Source organism: Rhincodon typus, chromosome 11 (assembly GCF_021869965.1).
Source record: "Rhincodon typus isolate 14 chromosome 11, sRhiTyp1.1, whole genome shotgun sequence".
Lineage (NCBI taxonomy): Eukaryota > Metazoa > Chordata > Chondrichthyes > Orectolobiformes > Rhincodontidae > Rhincodon > Rhincodon typus.
In genome coordinates, this window is record NC_063342.1 from 63,565,631 (window position 1) to 63,578,359 (window position 12,729).

Sequence of the window (12,729 nt, forward strand, 5' to 3'; positions counted from 1 at the left end):
GCATGGAGGTTTTGCTAAAACCAAGCACTAGACAGACTACAGCTAAAATACTGTGAATGGCTTTGGTTCACTTTCTTAAGTGAACAAAATGCTGGCATTGGAGGCAGACCAGAGAAAGTTCACTAGGTTGATGTTAGATATGGAGGGACTGTCTTATGAGGAGAGATTGAGCAGTTTGGGCCTCTACTCATTGGAATTTAGTAGAATGACAGGTGACCTTATTGAAACATCAAGATTCTTAGGGAATTGGCAGGGCATATGTGCAAAGGTTGCTTTCCCTTGAGGGAGAATCTAGGACCAGAGGGCGTAATCTCAGAATAAGGGATTGCACATTTAAAACCGAGATGATGAGGAATTTCTTCTCTAAGGTAGTGAGTTGACTATTGAGGCTGGGTTAGTACGTCAAGGATGAGGTTGACATTTTTATTCAGTAATGGAATCAGGATTATGCGGGGGGGGAGGCTGAAAGAATTTTCAGATCAGCTATGATCTCATGTCGTGGTGGAGCAGATTCAATGAGGTGAATAGCCTACTTCTCCCAAATCTTGTAGTTTTGTGAATTAGGAGTTCAAGTGCATAGTTAGTACATGGGTACAAAAGCGATTTTTTTAAAAAACGATTGAAATGATCACCTTTGTCTCGAAGAAGCAAGTTGTACAGAGCCCAGGTCGGAGATGGGTAAACTGGAAAGTGTACCACAGCTCAGCTATTACCTAATAGAATGGTGCTACACCTAGATGAGTCGAATGGCCAACCTCCTTTCTCATGTGAGTATGGAAAGTCTGAAAATATGGGAGCTGACTTCCGACCTGGGGGGAGGAGAAACCAGGATAATGTATTAAATTAAGGAAGCCCTGGATTTACATAGTGGCGTCCTCACTCAGCGCCTCGTTGCCTGTCAACGAAGTATTTCCGAGAAGTGCAGCCACTGTTGTAATGTAGAAAAGGACACAGTACATTTAGCGCACAGCAAGCTCCCACAGTGCGATATGGGCAAGTGAGGCCGGGCTGACACATTGCACACACACACACACACACACATAGACACACTGACATTCTCCTGAGCTGGTGTTTGAGAGAGAGAGAAAAAAAACCCAGCTCCCGATCCAGGCGATCCAGCGCCTGGTGTTCCGCGCAACATTTAAAACCTCTTCTTTCAGAAGGGGGAGAAAAAAAGGCACCAAAAGGCAACTGATGATCGCCAAGGCGGAGAGAGTGTGGGCTGCTCTCGGAGAAGGGTCGCCTCCGGCTGGGGACGGGAAGGGGGCACTATGCTCGGCAGCTCGCCGGTGTGATAGGGGCCGGGGGCCGAGGGGAGAAGGAGGGCGACAGTGCGGGAACGCAGGAGGCAAACTTTCCGCCGCTGCTCCGGCACATCCCAGCGCAACTCTGACGCTGCTGTTGCTGCGGGCGAGAGATGCCTTTCCCGAAGCGCATCTGCGAGCCGCTCGGGCTCAGCCGGCCGGCCTCCGGGGCCAGGCTCTTTGAAGAGCTGCCCAGTGTATGTAACCACACGCTGGGCCGGACCCTCCGGCAGCTCTCGGAGCTGGCCAAACACGCCGCGGGGCTCTTCCAGGAGATCGAGGATGAGGTGCTGGGCGTCCACCGCCGCGTCTCTACCATCCAGAGGAAGATCAGCGAGATCGGCGCCGCCGTGAAAACCCTGGAGCCCAGGCAGCAAACAGTGCGTAAGTGGAGCATTCTGTGCGAATTCCTCAATCTCAGGGAGAAGTGAGTGAGTGCACTGCTGCAATGTGCGGGAGACAGCAAGATAGACGGACCCCGGTGGGTTAAACATGTAACCCAGTCTGCAGTATCTGACTGATCCGTGCAATGTGTCCTGGAAGGTGTTAGCTGGAAATTGAATGGCTTGTCACCTCTTATCATTAAGGATTAGGGTCCCAGTTGCATTTCTCGCGTCCTGTTTACTAAAGTCCGCGAGTACTTTTCAGCTTGCCGTGTCGGGCGCTGTGTGTTTGATCTCCCAGATGGTTCTCCCTCGTTCTCTTTTTCGATGTATTTTGATCTGGGGACAATCTTGTTTTTGCCTTCTGGGTCACACTGTTAGCGATCCCTTTTGTTTGGGTCCTTCGTTTCGGAAATGCTGTGTCTTTCAGTAAATGCTCAAAAAAGATCGTAAAGTTGTGGATATTGCCCCTTCCTCAAACCATAGGGAGGTATCGGTTTAAATCTTTCTCCCTCTCGCTGGAGTAAACACAAGTCGATCCCTGTATATCTCTCATAGAACATTTTACACCGGAGTTTACTGAATGTTGAGTCATCCCAGTCCAGCCAGGATTTCGTGTGTCTGTGTGTGTGTCTGTCTGTCTCTGTGTGTGTGTGTATGTCTGTGTGTGTGTATATCTGTGTGTGTGTGTCTGTTGTGCGTGTATGTCTCTGTGTGTGTGTTCACAGATTTTCCCCCTGATGGCAGTAGCTACACACTTCCCTGTTATTCAGAATTCGCGCTCCTTTCCCAGCTCCCGCCGTCTCTCGGTTTCCCCAGCTGTATTTTGCGGCTATTCCCCGCTCCCTCCCTCTCTCTCTCTCACCCCCGGAGGAGTTTGTGGACCGTAGCTCAGGAACCCTGGCTCCCTGAGCTGGGAAGCTGAACCCCGGACGGTGTTCCCGGGATGGGGAAGATTGAGAAAGGACCGTTTCTGAGAGTGGGTTCAAAAAAGCGCTAGACTGTGTCAAAAAAGCAACCAAACAGGCCAGCGCCAATTGGGAACCGAGAACCCACTTCCAAACATTGGCGAGACGAGCGACACAGTGCTGGATGAAATCTTGTCTGAAATGAAAACACATTTCCCAATAAAACTGTTTCTCGGTAACATTAACCTGCGTGTGTAGTGGTTGTATAAAGTCAAAGACTACTGGGGCTGTGATGCTTTACCTACAGCCTGTTCAGAATTCAGCTGTGTCACCTTCAGAACGCTGGTGCTGTAATGTTATAGAAAAGTTGGTATTTAGAATGAGAGGGTGGCCTTACAGAGGTACCATTACCCCGCCACCCCCAGCCTGGTCTCTATTCTTGTGCCTGAGAGAGTTTACTGCGTGCCTACGTGCAGTTTGCCCCGGGTTTGGTAAACTTCCTCCAGTCTCTCCGCCTCTCACACACAAATGCAGTGGAGCCTGAATGGTAACCTGTAGAATGGATCTGAGCAGAGGCTCTGTGTAGACAGGCGCTGTGTGAAACCCACTGTTTTGTGCCTGGCTCTCTATCTAGGGAGAGTAGATCACCTCTAGTTTCCAAGTGTTTGAAAGGTTTCGAATCGGCAGGTTGCCCCTGGGTTCCAACACGACTTAGCGGGTCGTGGAGTAAGGTTCAGCAAAATGTTTCCCCTCCGAGCAGACAGCATCTCCCGGCGTCTGGAGAAAGTCAAACCCAGGAACTGAGAGGAAACACAACGGTTTAAGTAGCGGCAGATTCTGTGGATTACCACTGACTGATAACCGGATCCCATCTCACAACACAGCTCGGGTAGACTGGAACCAATCAAAGGTTAAAGGCGCAACATCTGAATTTCCATTTATTGCCTACCGCCAGTAAATCCAGCCTCTTTCAACCCAATGTGAACTTTCCAAGCCACCTCCCAGACAGCAGGGAAATGTAAGGATTGGCCTCCGATCTCTTAACCACATGTCGAGTGATTTCAGCAAATCAATTCCGAACTCAAGTACCCGTGCCCCCACTTTCAGACTTCAGCGATGTTTTTGATATTGCCACGCCGTGTCCTGGAATCGATGCCTTCTCAAGGCCCAACATAATCATTCACTGAGCACCGGGGCCGGATGGGGCTTGTGTGTGCGCTCAGTTCCAAATGGTTTCCAATCAACCTGTTCAGAGATACTAGTGCACACCTCTGGAACAAGTAGTAGCTGAACCTAGGTCTTCTGGCTCAGAGATAGGGACAGTACCACTGTACCACAAGAACCCTCTGTGCTTGCTGAGTCTCAGGTCATTTTTCACCACCTCTTCAACTTGCATTTGAGTGACGAGTCTTCCACTAAACACCCAGAACACTAAGTTCCTTTAATAAGTATAGCAGCTCATCCATTGACTAAGATGAGTCATTGATGTGGATCATTTTCTGCATTTGAGAGTATCCCCTTGATGAAGCCAGACAGATAATGAAATTCATTGTTATCTCCGTTATACCAGCTCAGCTTTTGGCCAACTGAGGACGAGAATCTCAAATCCAATATTAAGGCCATAGTTTACTGGACACCAGTGATCTCTACACTGCTCCATAGATGTTCAGACATATGACAGCGGGTACTTTAATGCACTGGAGGAATGCCCCAAGCTGTGTCTTTGCAAAACATCCAAAACTGGTGGCAAGACAGTGCAACTGCTGAATTCCCTCTCCAAGCCTACCTGCTGAGCATCAAGGCACAAATGACCCAAAACCGGCTCCTCTTGGTAGGACAGCTTGTTCATATCCCAGAGCGCAGCCTCCCAAAGTAACTGCTCCATTTGGAACACTGTTATGGCTGGAGACTCCCAGGAGGACATCAGAAACTTTCTAGTCATGTCCCTAAAGCACTGGGGAAGATGCTGAACATACTGACAGTGTCCATTAAGGATGTGCAGAGCAGTGTCGATGTCTCAGAGAGCGCATTCCAAACCTCCAAGTACCATTCCTACCTGACCCTCAAAGTGCTACCTACCCTCCGCATGTGGCACAGTCTGCAGACTGGACTGCACTGGACTGGTCAGCCAGATCAGAACCAATCAAGTCAAGTGCAAGTAAGTCATCGTTGAACAACATGAGTGTCTCAAAAGGAATAAGACCGATACCTTTTCAAGGGCCAGTATTTCAAACAGAAAAACTTGTGAAGTCTGTTGTAAGTTATAGGCTAGTGCTGCCATCATATTGACAAAACCCTGAAAATTGCATCACCTTAGATCCCATTGAAAACTGATTGATTCACAAATGTCCATGCTGAAGTGAACTATCAGCTTTCATTAGTAAATCTATCTGAGAAGGAATACAATCCTCTTTAACTAGCTCCATGCATCATGGGGCACCCATGGTGGTCTGTGGCTGCAAAAATCCCAGATGGTTCAAAATGAATTTTACTATAAATATTGACATGATTTAAATAGATTTTCTGTGGGGCTTTGCAAAGGCTGGGAGTTTGGATTGATAACCAGCAGTAGTTGCGCTGAGCTGACTAAACTTTTTTGGAGCATCCAGAAATATGTCTGAGCAAGCACAGAAATATGCTTCTGGTCATTAAGTACCATTTTTTTAGATGGTCCCTGAGTTTAAAATTGACAGCTGGAGTTTTGCTTTGCAAGACAAATTCTTCATGTCTGGTGCGTGCACCTTGAATTCATTAATCAGTTCAACTCTTTTCAGTTTGTCTTTGTCCTTGCTCCATACAAACCAGGTGTAGAGTGGTGATGATCCTGGAATGTGCTGGAAATTGATGCCATATCCCCAACTATTGCTGTAGTAACAGTGGACCCAGCAAATTACTTATGTCACTTACTGTGCAGCTACCTTGAAAGAATAGGAATATATCATTCTGCACATTATCTCTTCAGCACTAGAACTGACTGATTTACCAAGATTACATTAGGGATGAGGGTAGGTTACATAAAAGAGGGTCAAGACTGAGTGCAGTAATTTTTGTGGTGAACGTACTTTCTGAAACACATTAAACTCAGAATTCAGAAGGTCTTAAGAGCAAACCCACATCTGTGTTGAATTATCCAATCTCAGCATGGATACTGGTAGGCAACCAAATTCACTCAGATACCCTGTATTAGGAAGGAAATAATGTCTCACTTATTCCTGGTGTACAAGAAAATGCAGATGTATGGATCGTGGTCAGAGAGAGAAAATCAGATATCTTCCATCCTTTCTCAGAGAGAGACTAATCTGTTGATTTTCATTGCCTTAGGTCACACGCACAAGTCATAGCTTTCTGAGAGGGTGGCCTATAGATGTAGGATTGCAGACAGAAAGACAGGGAACAAAGTGATCAGATAGGAACCCCACAAAGAAGTTCTGTCACATCTTGCTTTGAGTTAAGTGAACTGAATGAGTTGAAACATGCTGGTGGCTTGGTAGTCACACACTTCAAGTATGTTCCAAAAACATTAATTATTGCTACCTGGATGATATAATCACTTAAATACTAGGTCTAAGATTGAACGTTGTTTTTTTCCCAGTTACCTGAGGCCCAAGTTTAAAAAAATTCCATGACCACATCTCAGACACCCAGAACGTGCACATGCAGGCAACTGAAGGAATGAGGTTCACCCTTTGTATCTTGGAAATTGCTGCTGGATTCTTAATGATCAGACTCTTGAGTTCATAATAACATGAACAGCTGGGATGAGGTGGAACAGCGCAGACTTAAGTTCAAGTGGTTTCGAATCATTTTAATGTCCATTCATAGCCTCATAAAATGGGTATTGTCTGAAGGATAAAGTCAACAGTTCTCCAGGTGGGCAACGTCAACCATTTGTACAAATCAGTAGTCTTTGGTTCCTGTAAGAAGTGTGAGAGGTCTAGTGAAATCAGAAGATTCATTTCCAAGTTACAGTTTGCAGTTAATAACTGATCATAAATAATTTAGTTGTGGTATATGTTAACTGGGCTGGGAAATACTGGCAGGCAACTAAATCTTTCACTGTGAAGTTAACATCTGGAGATTTATATTTTGTAATTACAGCATCAGTGATTTTCAATGGCTGCATTTGCCTGCAAGGGGCAGTCAAATGTTGACTATTCAGAAATTATTAGCTAAATTAGAATGCCATTGTTTTCGTTGGAAATCAGGATGTGGGTGTTTCATGGGAATAGTAAATGACTTATTTGATGGCTTTTTTTTAATGAAGAGTTGAGATTCTGAGTATTGTAAAGACCATGCATAAAAAAAAAGGAGGAAGGGAAACTTTCTTCATGGTAATATTTTATGAATGGATTTAAGAATGTGAATTTGAGTGGCGTTGCAATGAAAGTGTTGGTATGAAGCTGTACCTATGTATTGCCTCTATGTATAATCACTAACTCGATTGTAATATAGTGCCATATGAACTCCATGTACTGCTATAACAGGAATGGGTGGTACCATGACAATTTTACCTTCTGTTAATGAATACCACCCTCTCCCCATTCCTCTTACATGTGGAGGTATCCAGTGTTTGGTGGGACCTGGTAGGTCTGAGGCCAAGGTCTCTGGAAAATGTGAGTTTTACCTTGCTGTCGTTTGTTAAATGGTGCATTCAGATTAACCTTGGAACATTGGTCTATTTCACCATGAATAGATTTTTATAAAAATTTAAAAATAGTGTGGTTAACATAAATGACCCCAGCCTAATTTGCCTTCAACAGAACATCATTTTACCCAGTACACAGCGACACTTTCTTTAACCTCCTTCCCATATGTTTATGGAGGCACTTGTCTTCCAGAAACATTTTTCAATGCCCCAGCAACAATTTCCTTTGGTCCAGGAGTTGATTGATTGCAACGCTATGGGTGGGAGTTTCTAATCTGACAACAACTGCTTTGAGACCAGGACTTCCCAGCCTTTGTATGATCACAGGGTCTGTGCATCATTCAGTTATAAAGTTATAACCTGTTGATTTGCTTGTTGTTGAGCATAGAAAAGTAATTATGTGTAGGATGTGTGACCCAGATTAATAGAGTTATTCAGGATAGTTTAAACTGGTAAAGAAACAACTAATCTGCTGTTAGAGGAGTAGTGTGATGTGTACGCACTTGCCTTTATGGGTGCACTGAAAAATCTCACAGTAGAGCAAAGTAACATTACAATAAATAATCATCATGTCTCCATACTGACCGAAATCAATTTTCTATATCTATTAAAATGTGATGTCTCTAATGGGGTTTGGTGGGGAGTGTGTGTTTGAGATTTCCCTTGGTTAGACTATTCTAAAATAAATATCTTTTAAATGCACCACGTTGTCCATGACAGTGTTGGCAGCCTCAGGCCTACAGCTAACAACAGGCAGCAAGAATATTTTGGGGTCTGGCCCACACCAAAGAGCAGAGAATATACTCTGCATGTTCTACCTCTTTGGGGGTGTGGGATACCATAACTTGACTGTAGACTGTGGGATAGTTTCTGCAAATGCAGGCTATGGTGAACATTTTCCTTCCCTTCTCCATGGGGCTGTGGCCAAATGTGGCACCAACACAAGATTGAAGTTGAGGCCATCCTTTTCTGTATAGTTTAGAAACCGATTCTTTACCCTAAACTATCAAGATGGCTTAGAACAAGAATCAAATTCATACTGGCATATCAGTTGGTTCTGTAGGAAATGCTATTTAAGTAGTTGAAAGACGTCAAGTTGATCCCGGTATCCTCTGGAATCAGCTACCAAATCACACAATTCATTTTGCAGATGTATTCAAAATAACATTGGTTTAAAACAAATTCTGAATTCTACACACTGGCCAAGTGATACCTTTGTGTTTGGGGCAGAGATCAGTCAATTCAACAGTCTGTCTTCCTTGCTACTTCTTACTTTAAAAGATTTTGTTATAAAATATCAGCACCACCATCAAACTACAGGTATCTAACTTATACAGCTGAGGCCATAGCAATATCACAAAAAAATACAGATGTGGCCATAAAGTTGCCTTAACAGGGGGCCTTGACATGGTAACATGGGAGATACTAAGTTCTTTTATGGTATATGGATGAATATTAACAAAGGAACCTAATTGATGTCACATCCAAAAAGCCACAGTGGAGACTGGTAGGGGCTTAGGGATACAGAAACATACTACAGTGAGAGTTCATCTTGTATAAGTGTGCAACTTGACCTTTGGTGAAAAAATCCAAATCTTTTTCCTTATTGACCTGCTTGCCACTGAAGTCAAGCTCACCTTGCAGCACATTTGAAGCTGGCTGTTCAGCTCCTCGTAGAAAGTGGTTAAAAATACTGTTTGGCTCCTTTTTGCACCTGGTTTGGTGACAAGCTTGGTAAGAGCAATCTCTGATGTGGCAACTCTTTGATAAGCTGAAGCGGGTCATCATAAATAAATATATAGCAAGACAATGGAAGAGGGTTGATTTAAATCCTTCAAAAATATTGTTCTGGTATAAGTTTTACCCTCTTTTTCTGACTTTTACATGAATGCATATGGCACTTTAGTAACAGCAAGCAATGGGAGTCAAGACAAGTGGACTGAAATGAGGCTTGCTTATTAGATCTTTTGTGCCAATATTAACAGTGACCATAGATTTTGCATAAAACACAATGGATTAGGTGGCATCGTAATTGTTATTTTGGATATCGTGTTGCAGAAAAGCAACTCTCGTAATTACCTCTTACAATTACTGTAAGCAGGGTCACTTCCTTTCACTTCTAATACAAAGGAAAATCTCAATGCCTCAGTTAGTGGGGTAATTTAATAATGGACACATGAGGTGTGGCCATAGTACTAAATAGCTGTGTTCCATTTAAATCAACTGTGTCAAAGAAATATGCTCTGTAATGGACTGTGGCATAAATATAGCTTAAGTGACAATGAGGTCTGTTGTGTGTGAACCTTTGATTAAGTTGGATGTCGCCCTCTGAAATCCAGCAGAATCTGTTTTGAGTGAAGGTGCCCCATAGTGTACATGTTACACACATTTGAGAGCTCATTGATCTGACATTCCAATAGGCTAGTGAGTTTATCCTATGAACAGTTAACCCCTATAAACCAAGGAGATGCCAGACTTAAACCCTGGTCTGAGTTTAATTGCATTGATGGTAAGGGCTTTAAATTTGGCCTCAGTGCCTTGAGAAAGGCAAAACTGAGCAGCTCCCCACTCCTGGTCAACCACCGTCAAACACTGCCAGAAAGGAGATATATGAATATCAGTGTAGAAGGAATTTGATTCACCTTTCATGCCCGTATGGTGGGCATAGTCTTGCAGCAGCTGATGTGGAGGTTTGTACATGAATAATGTCTACTCAGATGTGGTAGCTATAGATAGCCAGACGTCTTCCCCACTTGCTATTTATAGGGTTGTTATGATCAGTTACCACATCTCAACCTCCAGGATTCAAACCACAAACTGTTTCTTTGATTTTAGTGACTCAGTTGCAATCAGAGACCATGTTGACAGTTCTTCAAAGCCATGTATTTACATTACGTCAAGTCATGCAGATCTCTTGACTAAGTACATCTCCTAAAGTTCGATTCTAGGAGCACTTAAAACCTTAAAGTGGCCTTGACATGAGGATTACTTGAGTTCTAATGCACTGTAGGGACCGCAGGAAGTGGATACTAGCTGGCAGTCAGAAAAGAAAGGTGATTAGCACACACTTTAATAACTAGCTCCTGCATATTATTCTTGTCACTCCTTCTATGATGTATCGTATTCTGTTAGAAAAAGGACCTGGAGGCAAAATGGGAACTGATGTTTGTGCTACAGTGTATTTTGAATAGCCCAATATGGCCAATTTAATCTTTGGCAGTTGAAAAGAACTGAAGTTTATTGAGTCAGTCATTTAGACCTGTATGAGTCCTAGAATTTATATTTAACCATTTCTGTCTGCTCTGGAATGTAACTAGCTGAAAAATTTCCATAAGGGTAAAACAAGGGATGGAGAACAATGAGTCAAAATGAAATGGATTTTACTGGCACACGGCATCATATTGTCCAAATTGATGAGGTCTGCTAATTCAATAAATTATGCAACATGTCTTTCTTTCCATGTCTGCCTCAGTGCCTCTGTTTGTCTCTTTCTGAGTCTGCCCACAGTGTAACCACCTCCACGTGTTATACACACACACACTCTCTCTCTCTCTCTCTCTCAAACATGCAAATGGTGTATTGACGGATTAGCCACGCTGCATTTCTGAACTCAGGCAGTGAGCTGGCACTTCCATTATGGGAGTTTGCCTTTCTCCTTGTCTCAATTAACACTTTTTAGCAAGATGCACTGAATTGTGAGCCACAAAAGAAGTCCCAGACTTTAGTTGATTTTATTGTATTTAATGGCACTGGTAGGGCAACACTGTCACGTTCAATATAAATCTATTCTCCATGATGAAATACTTCGGGAGGCCAAACATTACAAGTTGCAAAGATACGAGGGCCTGGCATTCAATTCTATATATGTGCTTTGACTATCTCAGCCTTTTACAAAGTTAAAGGTGCCTATCTAAGACAAGTTGCTGTTGTTACACAGAAACTTGAGGTGAGAAAGCTTTACAAACTGCAGGAAAAGTGTTAATGAAAACGAATGTAATGTTTTTAGCCTCAGGTTATTACTGGGAAAATGATAACTTGTTTTAACAATGTGGCTGGAGGCCTCATAATCATTCCTAACAGTTTAGTGACAGAACAGACCAAGCACTTACTAGTTCAAAGAACATTTATTTGATCATGTAGTCAGTACAGTGTGTAATACCAGATAACCACATTTAATGTTACATGTTCACTTCTATATATTCTTTATGGATGCATAAAGGAATCCTGGGAAACACCAGGAAGAAATGTCAAAGCGCTACTAATGAAATACTTATGTTGTATAGCTATCTATTATAAAATAAAAATATATTTGTTACTGGTCTCCTGAAAAAGCTGCTAAATCCTGACCTAGGGTACAGTCTGCAGTTGAGTATAGAAGACTAAGGGATGATCTAGTTAAGGTGTTTAAAATGATGAAAGAATTTGAGAGGATTGATAGAGAGAGATTAGTGCCTCTCAAAGGGCAACTTCCTGATAAGAAATTCGAGCCAGGCTGCTCAGGGGTGATGCTAGGAAGCATGTCTTTACACAGATGGTGGTGGAAGTCTGAAACTGTCTCCTCCAAAAATCTATTCGAGGCTGGGTCAAATGAAAAGTTAAGGATGGAAAGGTTGTATCTGTGAGGATGTTAAAGGTTTCAGAACTAAGCCAATTGGAAACATGGGAAAACAATGCACAACGTCTATAAATTGGGTTCCTTAAAAATAACTCTAGAGCTGGAGGAGCACGCAGTGCATTTTCCTCTTACCCTCAAGTGTGGACAATGCACCGGGAGCAAGATAATAACATCCTTGTGATCAGGTCAATTCAGTAGCTAGCATCTTTGCCTGTGAGTCAGAAGGTGATGGGTTAAAATTTCCACTTCAGAGACCTGAGTGCAAAACCTAGGCTGATTCTCCAGTGAAGTATTGTGCTTCTGGATGGCTCTACCATCTCTTCCATGAGATGTCAAACAAAGCTCAGTCTGCTCTTGCTGGTGGGCATAAAGGATTCCAAAAAGGCACATTTTCAAAGAAGTGCAGGAGAGTTTTCCTTGGTGTCCTAGCCAATGCATTGTGATGATTTACTTTGTTGTGGTTTGTGGGACCTAGCTGGATGCAAATTTGCCCCATTTGTTCCACTGTAAGAGTGATGACTCTTCAATTACTTCAGTAGATTTACACTGCTTTGGGAAGAACTGAGGTTGTTGAAGATGTTGGATAAATCCAATTTGCTCTTCTTTATCACCAAAGCTATGGTCTTCAAAGGGAAAATGTTGCAGCTGTCAAATAGTTAAAAGCCCAGAGTTGTTGCATCGCGAGATACAAGGGGCTTTTGCTAATCAGTGGCTGTGAAAGAGGTTTGCTGAAAAATATCAGGGAGGATTACTTTTAAAGGTAGTAGGAACTGCAGATGCTGGAGAATCTGAGATAACAAGGTATAGAGCTGGATGAACACAGCAGGCCAAGCAGCATCAGAGGAGCAGGAAGGTTGACGTTTCCGGCCTAGAC

The 12,729-nt window shown here is 43.2% G+C and overlaps 1 protein-coding gene across 2 annotated transcripts in view; it reads left to right on the forward strand.

Annotated features, from left to right (window-relative positions):
- The first annotated feature begins 914 nt into the window (after window positions 1-914).
- The window catches only part of LOC109928783 (Nance-Horan syndrome protein), a 391,487-nt gene continuing 379,672 nt past the window's right edge, over window positions 915-12,729 (forward strand). For both annotated transcript variants that reach the window (XM_048602688.1, XM_048602689.1), the window contains exon 1: window positions 915-1,688. In XM_048602688.1, coding sequence (XP_048458645.1) covers window positions 1,418-1,688 — 271 coding nt within the window. In that variant the 5' untranslated portion in view covers window positions 915-1,417. The remainder of the gene's footprint in view (window positions 1,689-12,729) is intronic.